Below are 23029 nucleotides of genomic sequence, written 5' to 3'. Positions count from 1 at the left end.
CAGGCCTCCAAAAGGGACTTTAATACACATGGAAATGCGGGGGCATTTATCGCTGAATAACCTCCTGGTGGAATTACACCCGTGTACTCCCGGCCATCTAGGGCTGCATCTCACTAGAACAACTTACTCTAAAAGCAGCTAAGAAAAGGGGAAAAGAAAAAAAAGAAGAGAAAATGCCTGTCTGATCTGGCAGTGAACGTGTGCTTCTTCAGGCTGTTTGTGCCCACTCGCTTTGGATGTGTTTAAAGTATTGATTGGGTTTTTTTTGTTTAGGACCTAATTAAAGTGCACTTCAGTTTCCTGAGAGCCATCGACGTCTCTATGATGTCTGGAGGAAGCAGCCTGGCAAAAGTGTTTCTGGAATTCAAAGAGAGGTAAAGGAGCCCTGGTCTCCAGGCAGCTCCAGTTTGTACAGAGCTGGGATAACGATTGCAGGGCTCATCTCTGAGCTTTGGGCAGAAGTGCAGGTCACAGCAGACCAGGTTTGTGTCCTCCACAGCTGAATGCTCTCAAGTGGCTGGAACATTGCTCGGTGCTGACACTTCCAGCCACAAACACGTCAGGCTGGGACATCTCTCTGACCACCATGGCTGATGCATGGGGTTCCTGTGGGCGCTTGTTCCTGCACGCCTGTGTCCATGCCTGAACATTGCTGGGCTCAAAGCATCCTGCATGAGACTGGCTGGTTGCAGGCTGAGCATAGAATGTGTTTATAGGGATGTAATGATAGGAACATCATGGATATGGTGAGCTGGAATGGAGTAAAACCTCACTTGTCTCCATGGGTTTAGCGTAGTCTCCTCCCACGAGCAGCACTGGGGCTTTGAGGGGCTGTGGTGTGGTGGGATGAGTCCTTGCTCTGGTGAGATCAGAGTGATGGCTCATGCCCAAACACCGCGGGTTTGGCACCGCTCTTGTCGTGCACCTATAGCATGATGTGTAAATGTAGAAGTTGCTTTCGCAAACATAATAGATTCTGTGTTTTGGCAGCTGAAGGCAGGAGTACCCCAGAACGCGAAGATAAGGTTAATAAAAGCCTTTAATATCCTTAATAGTAATCAAAGGCCTGAATCATCATGGATTCTTGCCAGGGTGTTATTTCACTGTGATTAAACCAGTGTCTAGACACAGAAATGCCATTCAGAAGTCAATAATTGCAGAAATACCATCTGCATTAATAACACACCGTAAGGTCAGATATTCCATCATTCCCAGAGACAGCCCCTTGTTAAAAAGGAAATATCCTCTGAGTTAAAAGAAAAAAAAATCCAAAGAAGAATGCAAATAATTTAAAAATTTGGGGTCAAAGCCACCAAAACGGGGCTCTTGGGGATGAAGAGTTTTGAGCAACCTGATCTAAATAGGCAGGGTCTTCTCCTATGTCAGGAAAGTCCATGATCCCACATTACAGCAGGGAAATGGGGGTGGAGGAAGAGGAGGTGAGCTCACCTGGGGAGACAGCATTGCCCCACCAAGAAGGGAACCTGGACCTCCAGAGTGCCCACTTGGTTCCTGTATGCAGGACCTTCCCCCATCGGATGTATCTGTGACAAATAGCTCTCACTTCCCTGCGCACCCTCAGAGACCTCCCGGCGCAGTGATGTATTGCTCCTCTGCTTTGCAGGCTGGGCTTTGGTGGGGTTTTTTGCAGGAAATAGTTTGTAAATCTTTTTCTCTGAAAGCCAGAGGTTTGAATTTATGCTCCTGAAGCCTCTTTGAAATTCTCTGAGTGCTGGCAAGGTAGATACGATTGTGCATGTTCAGAAGTTGTCAGGGGGAAAAGGCAGAAGAGTAATCTGTATTGGCTGCTGCTTCGCCGGGGACTGCGGCTCCCATAAATCTCCCCATTCAGTTCCTTGCCAGGGTCTGAGAGTCCCGTGTTCATGGAGTGACACCGGGTCAGGTGCTCCCAGATTGTCTCCATTGAGAGATGAGGCTCCAAAATAATGGATGAGTTGCAGTGTGTAATGGAATATGTGTCTTATCAGCAGCAATGCAGTTAACGGCAAGGAAGGGGGGAAAACCCAAACCTGTCATGCAGGATTAATGAGTGAAGTGGAGGAAAATGGGGGAATCCACAGTAAAACTGCTCTGGTTTTGTCAGTCTTTAGATTTATAGCTCTGGGTGTCCATACAGAGCCTCACCGTGTTTCCAAAGGCTGTGACATGGATCAGGATGGACCAGGAGTTTCTTGCTGCCTTCTTCCCTACTTGGTGAAATACCCACAAACCCGTGGGGAGAGGGACACTCATCAGCCACGGTGCTGGCGATCGCCTTCTGGGCCGTGAGCAGCTGTGGCTCAGGAAATGAAGGCTCTTGGGGAGATGAATGTGTGGGCTTGAGCGAGATCACTCGGAAATGCTCTCGGAAATGGATTTTTGTCATTGTTTGGGGTTGCAGCACATCCCGGCTCTGCCTCAGCGAGCCCTGGTGCTGATGTGGCACAGCCGGAGCACCGGAGCGGGGGGTTGTGGCGATGGTGGGGTCCTGAGAACAAGCTGACTGGCAGACGAGGTTGGGCTGCAGGGTTCAGCACCCAACCCCTCCTGCTCTAGACCCTTGCTGGGGTGGGAGAGGCGAGCACTGGTGGTGGTGCAGCTTGTGCACGGGTCGGCGCCAGCTCCTTGCTGCTTCTTTGCACATTAGAGCTGTCATACCTGGGGTGCGGGTACCGCCTTGTAACTGCTCTAGGGAAGGTCTTTCATTGTGGAGCTGGGGTTCTCATGGTGCTCTGAGAAGAAGTGGTTAAATACATCCCACTGGGGAGCGGAGGGATGAGGGATGAGGTATGGAGCCTCCAAAAATGGGCTCCTCTGGCCACTCCTGTGAGCTGAATCACCCCCACGGGCTGCAGCTCTGGAAACTTCAAACGATTTAAATGTTAAAAAGCCATGCAGTAAAAAAGTGTTAATACTTTGCTAAGCAGTTATATGGGAATAGCTGTTTGCCTTGTCCTTTTGCTGTATATAAGCATATATATCTTTTATAACAGGTTATAACTGCCAGCAAGTGTTTCCGATTAACTCGGTGATTTCCCCTCTCCAGGCTGCTGATTTACGGCAGGTACTGCAGCCACATGGAGTACGCCCAGAACACGCTCAACCACCTCCTGGCCAACAGGGAGGACGTCAGGCAGAAGGTGGAGGTGAGTGGACAGTGGGTGAGGGCTGCCCACCCCGGGGACTTGCTGGAGAGCAGTGTATTGGGAATGATTTAGCTAGAGAGGGGAGGGATGTGGGGTGAGCCTGTGCTGCCCAGAGAGGGAGCAAAGCTGGGGGTTGTCTTGTCCTGATCCCCTGCTTGCCCCTCATCTCCCCACCAGACACATGCCCTGTCCTTATCCCCGAATTTATCCAGGTTAAACCAATCCAGGTGACTGTTAGAGAGGGACTGGCTGTGGACAAGTTCCTCTTTTGAGTCATGCAGGGAGACCCAAAGGTACTGAGTGTCCCCAGCCAGGAGCTGTGTGGCTTCCCAAGGTCACACACGGTGTCAGGGACAGTCCCCATGTCCCCAGGCGAATGCTCAGGGTGCTCCCTGTCCTCCTACCCAATGTAAAGGCTTAGCGTAAATAGGGTCTGATCCAGATATTCAGTAAATCAAAGGAGCCCCAGAAGGGATGCTTTGTTTGAGCTGCTGTTTTTACCCAGCTTTAATTCCTGCTTTGGTCTTGATGCTAATCTGAGTTTGCTGGGCTGTCTGTACATGTTACGTCGCTTTCTGCAAACGCTCTTTGATTTTACCATGCAGAAGCAGCAGCCCAGCTCAGGGCTAAAACTGGGTTTAATCCTTTTTTAAAGCCTGTTCTCTGGATCTCACATCAAGCCAACGGTTGTAGCACCCACTTGCTCCTGTGCTTCTCCTTCCCCTCCCTCATCTTCCGGGGGACACACAGGGGTTCTCAGCCATTGTGGCCAAGTCACGTATCTAAATGGGTCTGGGTGAAGGGACCAGTCACAAAACTTCCTGCGATCACATTTGCTCATCTCAATGACTTGATGCTTATCAGCGAAGCCACAGCGACCATCTGTGCTTGCTGCCAGTGCCTCGCAAAGGAAACACATTAGTTCAGCCCATCCAAGAGGTGAGCTCAGCTAATGCACCTGCTCTGACATTTCCCAAGGTCTGAGAGCACCCGTGAGCTCCCCTAATGAGCAGTCTCTCATTAAGCTGGAGTAGCTCTGCTCAGTGGGAACAGCTGCATTTGAGAGTCCAGCCCCTGTGTTCTATTCCCTGATAACCCCTCTGGGTGCACACAGGGACCACGAGCCATGGGCTGGGTTACAGAAGCAAAACCTACCAGCCACAGGACATGGGTTTTTTTTTTTCATGGGGACCTGTTTCCCCCAGCTGCCTCACTGCTGATGCATTGATTTCTTTCATAGGAATGCACACTAAAGGTCCAGGATGGGAAATTTAAATTGCAAGACCTGCTGGTGGTTCCAATGCAAAGAGTTTTGAAATACCATCTCCTGTTAAAAGTAAGTGTTTCGGTGTTGCTCTCCAGCTGCCATCCTCTGCCGTAGCATCGTTCAGCTTTTACAGTGGAGAGTGAATCGCTGCCAAATGCAGAGTGGGTTGTTGGGTTTTTTCCCCCTTCAAATGAAATAATTACTAGAGCTACTTAACATGACATAATATTTGTGCCGCCTCCTGAAGTACGGTGACCTAGGCTAATTCTGCACTCGTTAGCTACGAGAGGCAGTTAATGAATATAAAATAAGCTTGCATATAATCTGATTATGTGTGAAATTCCTCCCGTCAGCTCTGTGTAACAGCTCTCCCCAGCACCAGCCACTTGGCATGTTCCCTGTGCTCTGGCCACAGCTGCCTGCCCAGCATCCCACTGCCACCCCAGCACCCCTGCCACCGCCTGGCTGCTCACGGGCACGGGCAGCGTGTGGCCGCTTCCAGCATCCAAAGCTCTTTATGTCTACTTTTATTTCACTTTATTTCTGCAGGAGCTGCTCAGTCATTCATCAGACCGGCCGGAGAAGCAGCAGCTGAAGGAGGCTCTGGAGGCAATGCAGGTATGGGAGGGTGAGAGCAGAGGGTGGGGGTCTCAAGGTACAACAGAGCATGAGACCCCCCTGCCTCTGTACAACAAAGCCTGAGATGGAAAGCCCAGCCAGCAGCCTGGGGGAAGGCAGCATCTCCTCCTCCTGGACATGATTGCCATTTGATGCGATTGTTTGCAGCAGATCTGTAGTCGGCTCTGTTATCTTCCTCCTTCAGCAGCTGGGGACGCTGGTATTTGTTGACAAGTTAAGACTTTTCACTAATTGCTATTGTGTGTAAAGGGGCTGTGCCAGATTCTTGTTTTTGCTGGGAGGAATCTGGAGGAAGTCCAGATGTATCAGCAAGTCAGAGGGATTGCAGCGATGGAGCCTGTGCCTGTGTGGAGCACGGGCCGTGCGCTGACAGCCAGCGCTGCTGGAGAATCCTTTCATCCAGGTTTATTCTTATTTTTTTGTTACGGGAAGTTGCTCTTTCCACGGATGGAAACTGCACCAAATTCTGCTGTGTTTGAGGGTTTGGTTTCTTGAGCTTTTGAGCCAAAACCCCCAAGGCCGCAGGGAAATCACCAGCAGCAACAAGGAAAACCATCCAAATGTTTTGTGACTCGGGCACAAATCCCCCCGCACCGCCGGGCCATCGTCAGCACAGCCTGAGGCTGATCCTTCGCTCCGGGTTCTCTCTCTGGAGCGCATCGCAGGGTCCGTCCCCAGTCACTCCGTGCTCCCGGGTCACTGTTTTCTCAGGTTGTGTAAGGACACCGCATCTCCTCACACTTACATAAGCTGGGTGACCTTTCCAGCCATTGCCCCCCGCGCCCGGGAGCCCACAGCCCATATGTAGGTCACTTTGCAGTTCAGGTTGTTGGAAGGACGCTGCGCTCGCTGCCGCCCCGCACCTCGCCACGGCCTCGGACACGCAGCCTGGTGGCAGTTGTTAAGCCCCGCTGCCGGCTCGTGGCACAGCACCCGCCGGTGCACTGCTGATCAATAACCTCAGATCCACACCGGCTGCGCTGCAGACTGCGGGTTCTGCAGGAGGCTGCCCGGAGCCAGCGGTGGGGTTTCTCTTTCCTCACCCCGTGGCAGCCGTTTGGGCTGCTCTGGGCTCGGCGGGGCGTAGGCAGCTGTGCAGTTTGGTTCGAATTGAGCTGCAAACCGAGGCTTAGCTTACAAGTAACGCTCTTCATCAGGAACCCAGAGCTTCCGTCTGCCGTGCTGGCAGGCGCAGGCGCTGCTGCGTCTGGGCGAGAGCCGAGCAGGGGTGAGTGGAATTCCGTTTCCCAAAGGGATTCACCTGGCTTTTGCTCTGCCTCAGTGGTTGTTTGCACAAGGATTTGCACTAACAACCTGCATGTGGGAATGCCTGGTGCAGGTACCAGCCCTCCACATGAGTACACAGAACTGAGCCCATGTGGTGGTCAAGGCACTGTGGGTTCCTGGCTTGATCCCATAGTCCAGGCTTGCACGTTGCTGTTTGAAGTCGTGGTTGATCCCCCTTGGTATAGGAGATGGCCTGTTCAGCAGGAGGGAGTGGAGCTCAGTGCTCCAGCGTGATGGAGGATGCTGCTTCAAAAGCCTTTGGTTTTGACATGCTTCATAACCATCCCTGCCGCTGGCGCAGTGGGGTACACTGTGATGTTATAGGTATTGTCACGTAGATTTGAGATTATCACCTGTGATTAACCCTTCTCACACTGGGAAGCTGAGGAAGGTCTGACCCAGAGGGGATGTCTTAAAAAATCCTGTGCTCAGATTTAATCCAAGTTGACAAGAGCTATTGTTGAGGACAAGGGGGCAGGGAGCAGATAAGAGGCAAACAGGCACAGAAAATATGCTCTGAAGGGGGTAAGAAGTTGTTTTTGTGGAAGAGATGAGGTTCCTGCTCTTTGAGGGGTTAACATTTGGGTAAGCAGGGATTTTTTTCAGGGCAGAACAAGCTCCATGAACTGTCTCCTATTTTACAACCCGCCTTTGTGTGATGGGAGGTGTTGGAGGCCCGGAGGTGCTGAAGCTGGGGATGCCCCCGCAGGGTATCCCAGTGTGAGCCGGGGCAGCGCCAGCTCAAGTGCTGTTCATAGCTAACGTGCAGTCAGGTGTCCAGAGCGGTTATTTCATAGACACGGGTGTTTTGGCAGCAGAGACGCTCCCAGCTTTTGTATCCAGGGGGTACGGGAATTACAGTGATGGGAGCTGGGAGGGAAGGGTGCTGCGGGGCAGAAGCTCCAACGCAGGGATGCTTGGCCTGTCCCTCACTCCCTACAAGCCGTGGGTCGGGTTTGCTGCGCTGGGTTTGGGCATTGCCCTCTTCTGGGAAAGGATCAAAACTGCAGCTCCTGCCCGAGCAGCGTGGGCACAACCAGCCTGTGCCCAGCATGTCCCGTCTGCAGCTGGAATCCTGCTCCCACTCCTGCAGCCTGGCTTTGGGAGCCAGATCCTGTGTGCTCCGCTTCGGTGAGGTGCTCTCCATCTGGAATATTAAAACCAATATCCACTTTGCTTTTAAGGACTTGGCCATGTACATAAATGAAGTAAAGAGAGACAAAGAGACGCTAAAGAAAATAAGTGAATTTCAGAGCTCTATAGAAAATCTGGTAAGTTGGAAAACCCTCTTGCACCCAACTGTAATTTGATTACTATTATCATGCTTTTGCTATGCACTTACTGCTGAATCTGATGAGCTACCCAGGTACCAGGTATTTTAAGGAGAATCTCATCCTCCAAACTCCAGAGGTGTCAGGCACTTGGTCCCATTACTGTGCATCATCTGACCCTGTGCAACCCATCACTCGCTTCAGCCCTGAGCAAGCCCATTAATGTAACACCCAGTGCAGAGCTCCAAACTTAGGAGCTTGTTCCCACACCGGGGAGGTGGGACCTGCTCAGCCATGGGTGCAGCAGCTCCACCATCACACTTGGTGCTGGGATCATGCAAAGTGGGTGCTGACACCTGAGGTGCTTCACAGCCCTCCCTGGGGCTCCACAGAGGGGTGCTGGGTTTGGGGCTTTGAGCTTTGACTTCATTTGGAAACAGGGAACTTTTAATTGGTGGTTGTTTAACAGAGAGGCAAAATCCTTAATTTTCAAGAGGAACCTGCAAAAATTCTCCAGTGGGATGCAGGCTGCTGCAGCTCACAGGCTGTGATTGAAGCAGTCATGTGTGAACAATCAGACGTCATGCTCCATACAACAGGACTGTACTGGGGATATGAAGCAGCCCCTTCTGCTCCTTGCAGCCGCCCCTGAGCAGGTTTGACATCAGGAGATGGGGTGTCAGCAAAACCCCCACACATCCTGCTCCCCACTTCCTTTTGCTGCAGCAGGCAGGACGTAGTAGGGCGGTTGGTGTTACGTAGACAGAGCCCACACGGCAGGGCAGTGCGATAACTGTGCAGTACACACACTGCTGTCCTGCGCAGTGTGATGCTTCACAGTGTTTATTTTTTCCTGTAAGAACTGTGCAAGGGGACTGAGTCCTGTGGCTCCGTGGCCAGGCTGCACCAAGCAGTGAGAAAGGGCTTTTGAGCCAATAGACAAACTGCCCAAACCCTTGGGTTGGGTTCCAGCCTCGCCAGAATCTCCAGACTCTGTTCAGGCTAGGAATCAAAACTACAAGAGCCTGGTTGTGTAGAAAGCCCTGGGAAATAGCTTATTCTGGGGGGTGTTGCTTTCTAGATCCCAAAGCTCGCAAAAGAACTTTGACTGCTGAGCCTTGCCCTGGGATGCTGGTGCTAGAGCTCCAGGGACCTCCCGTGGTCCTGCTCCCATGCACAGGCTCCCCTTGGTGAGGGTCATGCTGTTCCCAGGAGCTTCAGCAGCACAAGGCAGGGCTGGGGGGGATGCCCCAGGACCCCGTGCCCTCAGGCAGGTTTGGGTTTCCATCATTCCAAGGCATCGTCTCAGCTGGCTGTGGGTCTCAGCCCTGCTTTGCTTTCTGCAGCAAGTGAAGCTGGAGGAGTTTGGGAGGCCGAAGATCGATGGCGAGCTGAAGGTCCGCTCCATAGTCAACCACACCAAGCAGGACAGGTGGGTGACAACAGTGCCTGGTTTTCCCAACCTCGATGTGCCTTCGTCTGGCCGTTCCCTCTGTGCTCATGTATTCAGGGATTGCCTGGAGCTGCACTGACAGAATCCACCATCAGTGTGAAACTGCAGCAGGGCTGAGCACTGAGCTGCGCTGGCTGGGGAGCTCTGCAGAGCTTTCCAAACCCCTCTCCTTGAATGAGAACTGCAGGCAGGTGTTTGAGTTGCTGCTTTATTTGCTTGCTTTGGGCAGGTATTTATTTTTATTTGATAAAGTGGTGATCGTCTGCAAAAGGAAAGGATACAACTATGAGCTGAAAGAAATTATTGAGCTGCTCTTCCACAAGATGACTGATGACCCTATGAATAACAAGGACATTAAGAAGGTGGGTGGACCAGGAATTAGCTCTGCTGGAGAGCATTTTGGAGCTGTTTCAGCCATCCTTGGGTAGTACATTCCCATTTGCCTTTTAAAATGGAAACTGAGCTTGCAAAAAAGCTGGAAAATAAATGCTCAGCTTTCAGGGCAGCCTTACAGAGCATTGGGAAATGTTTATTAATGTGGGGCTGGGCTTGATCCTTAACCTCCATCCTTGCGAAACAACCCTGAAGAGGCTGGGATGGTTGAGTCCCACAGGAGGCTGCTCCCTGCTTCCTGGCCTTCCAGCAGGGAGCAACCTGCAGATGGGATGGAGAGGAGGCAGGGCAGGGAGGGAAGGTCCGTCCCGTCCGGATGCTCTCTCTCCCATGAGTCGCGGGGTGAACGCAGCATGAGCATTGCTAACCAGTCTGCCAAAATCAGCACTGGGAGCGTGGTTGCCGCTGGAGGAGCATCATTTTGCCAGTGGTCTGGGGCTTAGTCTGCAGCCATGAAGGAAAACCTCCCAGTTGTTGGCTTAGCAGTGCCTCATTAGCTTAATCCACTTACATGCGATGGGAAAGAGGTATGGTACAGATGGGATAAGTAACATTTGGATAAGAACTGCCAATTTTGCCATTTGGATGCTGAAGAAATGCTGCTAGCTTTGTTTTAATGACATGTATTTCCACTTTGCTTTCCTATGCTTTCTAGTCTCATGGAAAAATGGTAAGCAAAGCACACAGCCTTCTCTTGTGTTTTCCTGTGCAGTGTTGTAAGTAGACAGGCAGAGCATATGTGCAGTGGGCAGGTCAGATCTGCCTCCTGGGCTGTCAGTTGCTGTCAGGGAGAGAGATGATGGCTGGGGAGGACCCACTGGAGCAGAAAAATCTGGGTTTGCTCATCTGCCACCATAAAATCCAATTTGGCCCTAGCACACAGTGCCAAAGCATCATTAGTTGTGATGTGTTTGGGAAACACAGAGCATTTCTTCTCCCTTCCCCCCGTTACCTGTGCAAAGGTTCAGCAGCCCATCAGAAGCAGGGACAGGCACTGGGAACAGTTGTTTAATGCATGAATAGAAGCGTGGTGCATTTTGCTGCTCAGGTGTGGGAGCACAGCGGTCTGTTTTCTCTCGCAGTGGTCATATGGCTTCTACCTAATCCACCTCCAGGGGAAGCAGGGCTTCCAGTTCTTCTGCAAGACGGAGGAAATGAAGAGGAAGTGGATGGAGCAGTTTGAAATGGCAATGTGAGCATAAGCGGCTGCTCTAGCTAAGTGTGGGAGAACAGTGTCTTGGACCAGCAGGTCACTGGAGATGCAGCTCCAACAGCAGCCGGTGACGGGGAAGCTCATGTGAGCTCCCTGGATGGTTCCCTGTACAAAGAGAGCTCGGGTCCAGCATGAAATCATCTACCCTGAGGGTGTGCACCAACGCATGTGGGGGCATCTCTGAAATGAGCCCTTGCTGTAGTGTCAGGCCATGTGAGAAGCTGGGGCTGGAGGAGGAGCAGGGGGAGGCTGCTGCTGGGGGGGACCGGTCCTGAGCAGGGCAGGGGCTGGGTCATGGCAAATCCATGAAGGCTGTCCCGGGGCAGGCTGATGGGCACAATCCTCTCCCTGCACAGTCGAGCCCGAGTCTCCTTTCACACTTGATTTCATCTCTGCCCCTGTGGTTTCCAAACTTGGACTGAAACGCAAACAGAGCTGCTGTGGCAGGCCTCTGGTGCAGCATCGCTCGGGTGAGAGGTCAGTAACCCCCGGTCCTTTCGCTTAGGTCCAACATAAAGCCAGAGAAAGCCAATGCAAACCACCATAACTTCCAGATGTACACATTTGAGAAGACCACCAACTGCAAAGCCTGCAGGATGTTCCTGAGGTGAGCAGCATCCTGCAGCTTGTCTGCATCTGCATTAAACCACTGACAAAATCCCAAAGCCGAGGCTGAATTAGGACTTTCTGACTTCTTGTGTTGCACAGAGGAACCTTCTACCAGGGCTATCTTTGCCCCAGGTGTGGAGCGGGTGCTCATAAGGAGTGCTTGGAGATAATTCCTCCCTGCAAAATCGGTGAGTTATTTCCCATTGCGGAGGTTTGGGGTGCAGGTAGGAAGAAACAAAATCATAGAACTTTATGCAATGTCCTTGTCCAGCTCCAGCCCCTCCCTCGGTCTTGCCCACCCCATGCAGGGCAATGGCTCTGCATTGTGCTTCCTCCATCATGTTCAAGCACTGACACTGGTTTGTTGACACCCACAGCATCAAGAGAAACAGATAATGGGGTTTGTTGCCTATTATATTCACCACTTATTTCCCCCTTTCTCTTGCAGGTTCTTCAGCAGACCAGGTACGTTGCTGGTTGCCCTTTTCCCACTTCCCTCTGCGCTGGGCACAGCCTGTATCCCTGCCCAGTCCCAGTGCAGGCAGCTTTTGGGGAAAGGCAGGGAGGTTTTGGGAGAGGGTTTCTCATCCCAGGGGCTTTGGGTAGGTGCTTATGGAAAGAGTTGAGATGGCTGTGTCCTCATGGAGACTTTTTCCTCTCTTTGCAGGACTCACTGAGTGCTGGACCTGGTAAGGGCTTTACAGTACTGCAGGAGGGCAGGTAGAGACAGGGTGTGGACCGTGGCCCAGGTGTCCCTAACATCGGGCACGTGGGAGGGGGAAGCTTCTTCCCAAACCAGAAAGGAGCTTGAGCTGGTGCAGGAGGGACCTGCGGAAAGACGTGGCTCCTCCCGGGGCTCAGCCCCAGTGTTCCTGGGTGCATTTGTGCCCCTGCCCTGCTCTGCCATGCGAGCAAAGCCTCTGCACATCCCACAGTAACCAAGGAGAGCTGGTGCAATGCCCTTTGTCAGATCTTCCTCCAAAGCAGACGGGGCCCGTCCTGGCAGGGGACTTGTTGATGGTGGGGAGCATCTTCCCAGCGGTGTGTCTGGTGTGCTGCAGGGATGTGCAGCTCCAGGCGCTGCCCTCAATGGGGCCGTTAATCCTGATGGTTACTATAGTATTCTTTGATTTTCCTTTGCCTGAAGCTGTCCTGGCCAGTGCTGGGCCTGCCCTGCCTGTGTCCTGGCTGGGAGCAGAGGGAACAGTCTGTTTCTGTGCTTTCTCTGAGGGGAGGAAAGCCAGGCCTGGCAGAGAGAAACCTGCATCAAATCGGGGGCTGAAACAAAAGCAAGCAGAGGGAGCAGGGCAGGGAGAGGCCGCGGCGGGGAAGCGTTTTGCAGATAAACACTGTTTGAGTGCAGCTGGGAAGCTCACTCTGTGTGCGGTTGCTCCCGGGACGACCGGACTTTGGCTGCGAGCTGCAGGGGCGGCTGCGTCCCGGGTCCAGCCGCTCGGTGGGAGCCGAGCGTTGGCTGGTCCCGTTTGCAGTCACTGAACCCGCGGGCTTGGTGCCAGCCAGCAGTGCCCAACGAGAGCCGCTCCCCCACGGCGGGTTCAGTCCCAGGCCTGGGTCTGTCCTTCATGGGTTTACTTTTGCTGGGGGAGCTCAGTCTGAACTCGGTGTAACTGCAGGAGCAACGACCTCTGGAGCTGGGCATTGTTCCTCTCTGCTTTCACACTTTCTGCCCCGAATCCCACCCCCTGGTGCTGTAGATTTGTGGTTCACAGGGCAAGGGACAATGCCCTTCAGGAGCGGTGGTCTTCAGTTGTTTCTCATTAACGAGGCCTATGTGATGAGACTGGTTTGCTTCCCTCCCAGGTCCTAAAATAGTGGCGGTTCAGAACTACCACGGCACCCCTGCCCCCCCCGGGAAACCCGTGCTGACGTTTCAGATTGGGGACGTGATCGAGCTGCTGAGGGGGGACCCCGACTCGCCCTGGTGGGAGGTGAGAGCTGTTCCCCGTGCGAATTCCCAGGAAGTTTGGAACCAGTGACTTGTGCATTGTCCCACAGCGCAGGGTTGTGCCAGGGGTTCAGAGCCGGGGCTGCTGTGAGGCACTTCGGAGCCTGTCCCCATCACTGCATGGCAAAGCCATTGCTCCTGCATTCACACCCCTGTCTGATGCCTGCTTGGCTTTGCAGGGGCGGCTGCTGCAGACAAAGAAGTCGGGTTATTTCCCCAGCTCATCGGTAAAGCCGTGCCCCGTTGATGCCCGGGTAAGTGCCGAGGGGGAGATGGAGCCGGGAGCACCAGGGGCTGTCGTGGGAGGTGCTGCTCTGGTGGTGCCTATTGCTCCTCTCAGCCTTCTGCTTGAGACCTTGGTCCTTCCACTGGCCTTTTGGCCTTTTACCAGGGCCAAATTAGCCAGGGATGGATCCATCATCCCATGGTTGCAAATGCCTGGTCAGGTTGGTCTCAGCCTCATTCCCAAGGTTGGGGTTGGAGTGACCAGATCCAGGCTCCATTCCTCCTCTTTGGGACTGTTTCAGAGTACTCGGGATCACTCACAGTACAGGAAAACTGCACTGTTTTCATCACTGTGTTCTGTATTGCTGTCAGCCATTCCCCAGTTACGAAATGCTCATGTAAATGAAAAATGCAGCATGCTCACCTCAGCTCAGCTGCAACACTGCCCTCCGCTGCTGAAGCCAGTAATCAGAAGCTTGGCAGATGAAAACCCCTCCCATGGCGAGGAGCATCTCGTTCATGAGCCCCGGCCTGGTGAGGCTCCGGCTCATCAGTCACCAGTGTTCTCTTTGCAGCCTCCCAACAGCCGGCCGCCCTCGCGTGAGATCGACTACACGGCGTACCCATGGTGAGTGGCCCAGCCTGCGCTGGGCAGCGCGCGGACACGACCTCCTCTGGCCATAAACACACCTTGGCCTCCCGTTTTCATGGTCCCTTTGTCGGGAAGCCGCTCTGACAGCGAGTTAGGAACGCAGGCTGGCCGTGCTTCGCATTCCACACGGGGCAGCTGCTGCAGGGGCATTTGGGTGTTAAATCTGGAGAGGCCTCGCGCCATCAGTGGGGGTTTGTTCCCCGATGGAGAGGGGCAGAGGCAGGAGAGGCGCTGGTTTCTCTTCCTTCTTTTGGTGTTTTCTGTGCCCAAAAAAACATCTGGGGAGGAAAGAAGCAATTTCTGCCTTGGCGGGAGAGGCTGCTCTTGGCTTCCCTGCTGCTCCTTCCCTCCAGCTCCAGCCAGGTTTGCACATTCATGAGTCTGAATTATCCCCATTCTCCAGCTCTTGCTAAGGCCTCATTTACCTGGGGACTGATTCCCAATTAGTGGGATTTTCTAGGTGTAAGCTCCAGGGGAAGAGGTTGTGCTCCACATCACTCACCGTCCCTGTTCAATGCCTGAGCAGCTCATTGTGTATCTCGGGGCACTTTCTTCTCCTGAAGTTTCGGATGAGACCTGTTTCCCTCTTTGCCTTCTGAACCTTCCTGGCCTTAAAAAAACATCATCTTTTTATCTCAAACGTGCCTCTTTTAAAGAGATGTGTTAATTTTTAGTTCATTAAATGCATTAGTTACGCTCTGGGCTCAGGTTTGCAGGGAACATGGAGCGGCAGCAGACAGACAACCTGCTCAAGTCCCACGTCAGCGGCACCTACCTGATCCGGGAGCGGCCGGCTGAGGCCGAGCGCTTTGCCATCAGCATTAAGTGAGAAATACTTCATTGAGTTACTCAGTCTTGCTCGTGGAGGGTGAGATGGGGCTGGGGCATGCAGCTGTGTTTTCTTGAGTGCCTTTGCTGCCATTTGCAGGTTCAACGAGGAGGTGAAGCACATCAAGGTGGTGGAGAAGGACAACTGGATTCACATCACGGAAGCTAAGAAGTTTGAAAGCTTGCTGGTAGGCTTCTGTAGCCTCCTTAGCATGCACACGGTCCCTGCAAGTCATTCAGAGGGTGAGAGACAGCATGTGCCTCTCACCCTTCCCAGGAGCTGGTCGAGTACTACCAGAGCCATTCACTGAAGGAGAGCTTCAAGCAGCTGGACACGACGCTGAAATACCCCTATAAGTCCCGGGAGCGCTCTACCTCCAGGACCTTCACCCGCTCTCCAGGTACAGCCCTCAGCAAGGGGGGGAGCGCTGTCTGACAAAGGGATTTGCAGCTTTGCTGTGGGGCTCGAGCCCCCCAGTTTGCAGCCAAGTCTCCCCTCAGCTGGTGGCACTTCGAGGCCGGGTCTCGGGGCAGGTGGTGGGGCCGGGAGGGTCTGGCCGAGCTGGGGCTGCCTGGCTCTGCTGCTCCAAGCCGAGCAGGGACGCGATGCTCTGACAGCTTCATGTGGAGCACCCTACCTGCCCATGTGAGCTTTTGTGCACGTGTTCCGGTGTGGCTTGTGATGGTTTGAATCCCAGCAGGACTCCTTTAATGGAGATGATGGGAGAAATGGTAAGTCTGTGCCTGAAAGAAAAAAAAACAACAGAAGAACTGGAAAGCAAAATGTGCATCATTGCAAAATGTTCTGTTTGTCTGAAAGCCTGAGTGCAGGAATAGCTGCTCTGTGGGGAAATGCCTTTTAAAAACCTTTCTCCATGGTTACTTAAAAAGAAAACCAAGGACAGATGGTTTTTAAAGTTGTTTAAATATCCATTCACATAAATACAACCCCAGGACGACTTTTGAGCCCCAAACTGGCCATGGGGCCATGGCCAGACCAGCTGCTGCCCCAGCTCCCTGCACAGGTCCTGCATGCTCTGCACCATGTTCCTCCGTTGGCTTTTAAAGCATTGTGCACTATAATACCTTTTTAAATTTCCTTTTTAATGCGTGTTCTGCCTCTTTCTGTTTCTCTTTAACCTCGTTGCAGCCTCCTGCGCTTCCTACAACTTTTCTTTTCTCAGTCCTCAGGGCCTCAACTTTTCTTCTCAGAGCTCCTCCAGTCCCTTCTGGTCAGGTACCAGTGCCTCTCCCCGCCGGAGAGACCCTGCCGCCCTCCCCAGGCTGCAGCAGCCCCAGCTTGAAAGCCATCGCCAGAGGGACCCGTGGGTCCCTGCTGTCACTCCATCAGCCACAGGCAGTTCAGGGGTCCCCAGTGCTGCCCTGGGGCACAGCCTGGCAATAAGTTATTAACCATGACTTGGCTGGAAGCAAAATGCTGCCCCCTCTCTCCAGAATCCAGGCAGGGAGAAGATGGAGTTATTGCTGTTTGAGAAAGGGATTAAATTAACAAAAAAATGAACCTAACACACTGGGATCTCATGATGTACTTCAAGCTCGACCTGCTTAACCCACGTGCCCACGTGTTTCACCAAACGAGCATTGGCATCACAACATCTTCCAGACCATTTTCCTTGCTGTACAAGGAAAACATCCCAATGTCCAGCAGTTCTTGAGCTCTGGTGTCTGAGGCTGCTCAGGAGCCCCTTGCTGAGGACATGGGGGGGAACCTGCCCTGTGAATGTGCTCTGGGGCTCAAGGCTCCCTGCAGAGAGCACAGTGGTGCTCCGGCCTTTGAACCCCATTGATCACATCTGTTGCAGACCGGTGACATCCTCCCTGTTTGGCAGGATCAGAGCAAAATTGTGCCAGTTCATTTTTTCCCATTTAAGCTTTTACCTTTCAGTTTTTTCTTAAGCCTGGACAGGGAAAACCACTGGCAAAGCCACATGTGCTTTCTTTGGTGCAGTGCTGGGAAGAACGCTGAACTTTTCAAGGTACCGGAATGTAATTCTGGAAATCTGTGATCTTTCCACTGTATAGAAGGTGTTGCAGAAAGTCCCTTCTGCAGCAGTGGCCTCTGAGCAAGCTCCTGATGAAAGGGCTCAAGGCTGCCGTGGTGCTCGCTCCGTTCTCCGGCCTGCCTGGCAAGGATGGACGAGCCCTCCAGTGATTGCACGTGTGTCTGGACCATCTCCATTGCCATCCTCATCTCCTTCCATCCCAAGAGCTGAAAACCTGGGCAAAGCTTTTCCTCAGACTTAGTTCAACCTTGGTTTGCAAATGTTCAAAGTGGAAATTAATTCTCAAGGCCTCCCCTGGCACGAAGGCGGGGGGGGGGGGGGGGGGGGGGGGCACCGAGGCACTGCATCCACTTGGGGGGGGCTTTTGCAAACTTCAGAGGTGCATTTTTCTCCTCCTCTGCCTATCCCATCTCTCCCAGCGTCACCCTCCAGCCCTCCTTGCCCTGCCCGGACACTGGGGCAGGGATGCTGACCATTGTCTCTGCCTTTCCCCTCTCACTGCTGTTTCTTCTTGTGCCTTCCCCCAGTATTCCCCACCCAAAGCAATGGAGATCGTGGTGCTGGGGCCGTGCCAGTGCTGGCAGAGGCTGGTTCCCGGGGTCTCTCATGGGGATGCACTCCTCATCACAGTGTGGTCAGCATTAGGGTTTGCAGGGGGCTTTTGTGCCTTTTGGTTTGAAATAGGACCAAGTTTCCAAGGGCCTTGGCAAGGACCAGGAGCAGGGAGGATGCCAGGTTAGCAGCTTGTTCCTTTTCATGGCAAAACATACAGGTTTTGCTCAGCATCTCCTGGAGAATCCAATCCCAATAACTCAATTTTTTTACTTAATTTAAATAAAAGTTGGTTTGTGAAATCTTTGACAAGGTGTTCCCATCAGCTGCTTGTGGAACAGGATTTTCCCATGATTTCATTGTTAATGATTGCATATTGCTATGGAATCTTTTCCCACTTTCTCACAAAAGCACCCCTCACCACAGCAATCCCCACCAAGCCCCTCCTGGACTCTCCTGATCAGCAGAAAGGGGCTTCTCAAGCCCACAGAGCTGTTTAAAGCCCAGCAAGAATCCACTCTAACCCCAGCTGCCCCAGTCAGTGTGGGGCTGGGTAATTGGGATGAGGCCGGCCCGACTATCCGGGCTGCTCCAGGTCATGGCTCTGCAATGGGAGCCATTGCCATGGTGGAAAACCCAGGTTGAACCTCACGGAGCTTTCCCTAGGCTTTGGCTGGTCCCACGCGCGGGGCAGCTCCCAGCTCCCTCTGTTTGTCCCCCGCAGTGTTCACCCCACGGGTCATAGGGACGGCAGTGGCACGGTACAACTTCGCCGCGCGGGACATGCGGGAGCTGTCGCTGCGGGAGGGTGACGTGGTGAAGATCTACAGCAGGATCGGCGGGGACCAGGGATGGTGGAAGGGGGAAACCAATGGAAGAGTGAGTGCATCCTGATCATGTCCTGTCCCCTTCCTGCACGGTCCTCCCCTTTCTCAACCTACCCAGCTAAAGTGTAGGACACCAGAGGGCAGGGGGACATGTCCCATTCCCTCTTGCTCTTTCCCAGCTCAGGTGACAGTGGGCTGTCATCTCAGGAGAGCCACCACGGTCCTGCCCAGTGACACACATGGAGGTGGACAGGAGCAGGCACGCGGCATCCAAGTCTGCACTTCCTTGAACCTTCATGCAGGGGACTGAAGCAGGGGTGGCTCTGCTGGTGAAGGGCTCAGCATCCTAGGGAAACAGCAGGAGATGGCTTGAGCTGGTGTCCCTCGGGGCTTGCAGCACTGGGGACAGATTCTTCATGCCCTGATCCCTTATATGTTGCAGACAAGCCATGTGCCCAGGCAATGTACAGTTGTTCCCTCTGTCCCAGATTAGGGTAATGGCTGCACTGTCACCACCACTGTGCATCGGGATGTGGGTGCATCCAGCACTGCGCTATTGGCTCACTGGGTACAGCACGTGGTGGCAGGGGAATAGTCCCAGCAGTAGGACAGGAGGTCCCTTGAGCTCCCCAGGCCCCTGCTCACCTCTCCCCTTCCCTGGCAGGTTGGCTGGTTTCCCTCCACGTATGTGGAAGAGGAGGGCGTGCAGTGACTGCGGGATGTCGGACGGATGTCGCCAGTGCCTGGAGTGGGCTGCTGCAGCCCGTGCACACTTGTCCCAGTGCCGTGGCTCCCATGGGACACGGCTGGACGCCTCCCGGGACTGCTCCCGCAGACTTTAGCTGTTCCTCTGTACAGTGCGCGCGGCCACCGGCCTCGCTCCTCCTACATGTATAGAAGATTGATGGTCTGTCGGATAACATTGGAGTAGCAGCTGCTGAAGAGTACCGGGAAAGCCGTGCTCCCCTGCATGGACAGAGCTGAGAGACTCTGTGCAGTGCCCACCAGAGGATGGGGTCCAAGCCCTTGCCAGTAAAGGTGTTTAAATGCCACCATGGTGATGGTGGTGGGAGGGTGAGGTTGAAGCTTTGCGCCTGGGCTGGTGCCTGGGTGCGCCAAGGTGAGAATTTGGGGGTTTCTCTGGGGAGGGAGCAACTCAGCCCTGAGGAGGCGATGTGGACCCACACATACTCTGCTTAGGGAGCTCCCCGGTCACGGTTTTGGCAGCACCGTGTTGCTGCCGGGCGAGGGGCAGAGTGGGGACACCCAGCCCGGGAGCAGGGAAGGGCTGTTGCTCGTCTCAGAAGGATGCCACCCATGCAACCAGGAACGCGTTCTGACCATCAGATGTAGGCTGGAAATGGATGTCCAGGTCAGACAGGAGGGGAAAGAGCCGCTTTGACACCCCCAGCCTGTTTTTGTTACAACTGCTCTCAGTCCCACCAGCCTTGCTGCGGGCAGTGGGGACAGCCAGGGGTGTGAACTGTCCCACTGGTGAGCAGGAGGTCTCGGCACACTGCAGGACTGAAGATCTGCTCTGCCCCACAGGGTTTCGGGGACCAGCAGGTATACAAACAGGAGTGGATGGGAGTGTGTATCCGTGGGTATGTCCATCACTTGCTCCCAGCTTGGTTCTGCTGTAGGCAGGCCCCTCCGAGCCAGGCTGGCTCTTGTTGGAGCTGTGACATGTCCCACCTTGCTGAGCTCAGAGGGACCAACCCACTTGATAAGGGCTAAGGGATGAACTGATTGCTCTCGCAGAGTTGTGGAAGCATCTCTTCTTCTCCAGCTGTGTGCAGTTTTGGGGGCAGTGAACATTGCCTCTCTTCCTCCCACAGGCTGTCACTGCTGCTGCTGTCAAGTAAAGGTCCCTCTATCTTGGCATTGCTGCTCTGTCCTGAGCACTGTCCATCTGAGTCCGTTCTTTCCAAAGTGCAGCTCCAAAGTTGGTAGGCAGAGCTGCCAGGTGGAAATCCCAGCCATCCTCTTCTGTCGGGAACTGGTTTTGCTCTCCAGCTCCAGAACTTACTTCCAGAATGCAAATATGAACAAATATGTGTGTAGGAGGGTGACAGGGAACAACTTTTTTCTATCCAGTATCTGAGCCCCAGGGATGTTTTCCAGCCTCTCTGGGTGGCATTTTGAGCTGGTGGTTCCATGCCCTGATGCTGTTCCCCTGTCACTAGTGGTGGTCCTGCCATAGGGCAGCTCTTGGCACTACACTGGTTCACTGGGAGATGCCAGTGTTGGGTGGGTGAGTGATCCTGATGGCCTCAGTCCCTGGCATGGGGGGTACCACAGCTGCATCCAAAGCCTTGCCGCAAATGGAGCAGCAAGGGATAATAAATGGAAGAGTCTGGGGCTCTCAAGACAAAGGGAAAGATAGTAACTTGGAAATTAAGTGTTGTTGCTCAGTGACAAGCCCAGAGCAGCCCCAGTTTGGTGCCCATTCACCCTGGAGCCCCGTGGGTGCCCCAGTTCTGGGTGCTGCAGGGCCTGGCTGAGGCAGATGCACACTAGGGTCTTGCTCTGTGAGGTGATGGAGATGAAGATGGGACTCAGCGCTTCCCCAAGCTACTGTTTGGTGTTAACCTCTCCCAGCTCAGCTTGGGGTGCACTCAGGAGGAGCAGCCAGGTGGGAGCTGGCAATGCCCTGCTCCTCCTGTGCAAAGCAAAGGGCCCTTCTCCACTCTTGTAGCTGTGCTGAAGCCAGGGGTGTATTTAAGTTGGATGGGATGCACGCACACACACACACACACAAGACAAATGATGGCTCATGTTATGCCTCAGATCCTAAAGCCTTACACAACCCTCCTGTTGAACGTGGCCGGTTCTGTAAGGGCATCCCCCTGGATGAGCACGTGCCCCATCACGGGGACCTTGGAGCCCCGGAGGGGTCCCCAACCTCAGCTGCTGCCCGTGCTCCCTTCCCAGCCCCTTCCCTGTGGAGAGCTCCCTCCCGTGTTTACTGTTGTAAGAAACTTGTTAAAAAGATTGTTTTGTTTGTAAGTAATTATTCAGCCATTTGCCACAATATATATCTGTGAATAAGAAAGGGAAATCTTTTTTTATGATGGTGAGAAAATTGTATATATTTTAGTTCATCGCAGGTCATTCAAATTTGCAATGGGATACGTTGGAAAATAATATGTAAATTCCTTGGGTCTTTCCTTTGCACTGCACTAAGTGGGGGAGGGTGGAGGGGATTTAAAGATAAAACCGTTTGTTTATGGAATAGTTTATAGCAGGGAATTTGGAAATCATTTGGAATAGTTTGTAATGCTGGAATAGAAACTTTAGCTGCTACTTAGAAACCCTTTTGCATGTGGTTTTTCCAGACTTTTTTTAGTTACCGTACATCAAATTCCACAACAAAAAAATAAAGTGTAATTTTGCTGAGAGGGCTTTTCCCAGCCATGGTTTTTTACCGTGCTGGAGCCTCAGGCTCATGGGGGGCTTCTTGTCACTAAAGCCCCCATGGCCACGCTGGAGCTGAAGGGGCGGCATGGCGGGTCTATGGGAGATGTGTGCTCCTGGGGATGGATCCTTCCCGATTCCTGCTGCGAACCGTAAGTGTTTCTACCCTGAAGCCTTTCAGCTTCCCTTTGTCCCTGGGACAGCTGCCTGGTACAGTTGTCCTAGGCTCCTGCTGGCAGTGTTCCGGGGGCTCCTCTCCCTCCTGAGCTGAACCCGCTGCGGGGGGGAGAGGAGGATTTTCCACAGCTTTCAGTCACTCCCAAGTCTCCTATTCCAGAATCTCCTCAGCCCTGCACAAAACATCATTTCCAGAGCAAGGAAAGAAATTGCACTTATAAAATGGCTGAGGCTGTGCTGGAGGTTTCACCCCAGAGCAGCGCACGGGGTGCTGCTGTGAGCTGTCAGGGCGTTTCATTGACAATGTTCATTTTTCCTCTCTTGGAGTCCCCAGAGCTTTGTCTTTCTTGGTTCAGCTTTCACAGGGTCAGCTGGAAGGCGCTGTAGCAATGAGCTGAGGTGTTTTACTCAGAGAAGCAGGACATGAGCTGGGCACTAGCTTTTGGATGATTTGGAAAGATGCTGCTCAGCCAGTTAGCCTTGGTCGGTGATGACCCCTGCCTGGATAAACGCTGTTCAGTCTGAGGGGAGCTCTCCAACATGCACCATGTGTGAAACACCAGGGTTTGGTACCTGGGTGCTCTCCTTGGGTGGTGATCATTGGGCCCTGCGTGGGTCAGCATCATCATCAAGCCCCCACGGCACCGTAGTTGCAGCACTGGAGCCTGGACCTGCTTCCATGTAGGGTCCTGTCTGGGGGCATCCCTGCCACCACAGGGCCTGGCTCCTGGCAGCAGGTGACATGTAACCCGCAGGAGGTGGTTGCAGCCTGGGCCGGCGGCTGCCTCAACAGCCGGCTTTCCTGGCTCCATGCCTAAACCTCCCCGTGGGGGCTGCACCAATGCCAGGTCTGATGCCTCATGGATAAATGGGACATTTATTCATGGAGCACAGCCACAGCCAGGTGCTGTAACCAGACCAGGAGCAGCACTCCCAGGGGTGTTAATGGGAGGATGGCTCTCAGCCTTGGGCAGCACAGCTGGCTCCAGCCGCGCGTAGCCCCTGTCCCAAGAGGGGATGCACCAGGCACGGGTTTATTTCTTTACTCTTTTATCCCCAGCAGTGGCAGCTGCTGACGTAACC

General features: G+C 53.5%; 1 protein-coding gene across 3 annotated transcripts in view; it reads left to right on the top strand.

The window, feature by feature from the left end:
* VAV2 (vav guanine nucleotide exchange factor 2) overlaps nucleotides 1-21751 on the top strand; it is a 103779-nt gene extending 82028 nt beyond the window's left edge. Inside the window, exons 8-28 of one of the 3 annotated variants that reach the window (XM_061476871.1) lie at nucleotides 274-374; nucleotides 3047-3146; nucleotides 4387-4482; nucleotides 4963-5031; nucleotides 7524-7610; nucleotides 8957-9042; nucleotides 9293-9425; nucleotides 10539-10648; nucleotides 11175-11276; nucleotides 11378-11466; nucleotides 11727-11743; nucleotides 11946-11967; nucleotides 13100-13227; nucleotides 13424-13498; nucleotides 14045-14097; nucleotides 14830-14946; nucleotides 15050-15137; nucleotides 15227-15350; nucleotides 16100-16186; nucleotides 18250-18404; nucleotides 19017-21751. In XM_061476871.1, coding sequence (XP_061332855.1) covers nucleotides 274-374; nucleotides 3047-3146; nucleotides 4387-4482; nucleotides 4963-5031; nucleotides 7524-7610; nucleotides 8957-9042; nucleotides 9293-9425; nucleotides 10539-10648; nucleotides 11175-11276; nucleotides 11378-11466; nucleotides 11727-11743; nucleotides 11946-11967; nucleotides 13100-13227; nucleotides 13424-13498; nucleotides 14045-14097; nucleotides 14830-14946; nucleotides 15050-15137; nucleotides 15227-15350; nucleotides 16100-16186; nucleotides 18250-18404; nucleotides 19017-19064 — 1887 coding nt within the window. In that variant the 3' untranslated portion in view covers nucleotides 19065-21751. Of the gene's footprint in view, nucleotides 1-273; nucleotides 375-3046; nucleotides 3147-4386; nucleotides 4483-4962; nucleotides 5032-7523; nucleotides 7611-8956; nucleotides 9043-9292; nucleotides 9426-10538; nucleotides 10649-11174; nucleotides 11277-11377; nucleotides 11467-11726; nucleotides 11744-11945; nucleotides 11968-13099; nucleotides 13228-13423; nucleotides 13499-14044; nucleotides 14098-14829; nucleotides 14947-15049; nucleotides 15138-15226; nucleotides 15351-16099; nucleotides 16187-18249; nucleotides 18405-19016 lie in introns of those variants that run through there. The other 2 variants (XM_061476872.1, XM_061476873.1) reach the window with 2 other exon arrangements.
* The last annotated feature ends 1278 nt before the right edge of the window (nucleotides 21752-23029 follow it).

The sequence above is a fragment of the Pezoporus flaviventris genome, unplaced genomic scaffold (genome assembly GCF_033815535.1).
Source record: "Pezoporus flaviventris isolate CSIRO_AGI_PZ_B2104156 unplaced genomic scaffold, CSIRO_AGI_Pfla_v1 ptg000097l, whole genome shotgun sequence".
In the NCBI taxonomy this organism is placed as follows: Eukaryota; Metazoa; Chordata; class Aves; order Psittaciformes; family Psittacidae; genus Pezoporus; species Pezoporus flaviventris.
Note: the sequence above shows the minus strand (reverse complement) of the source record. Positions and strands in the feature narration are given on the sequence as shown.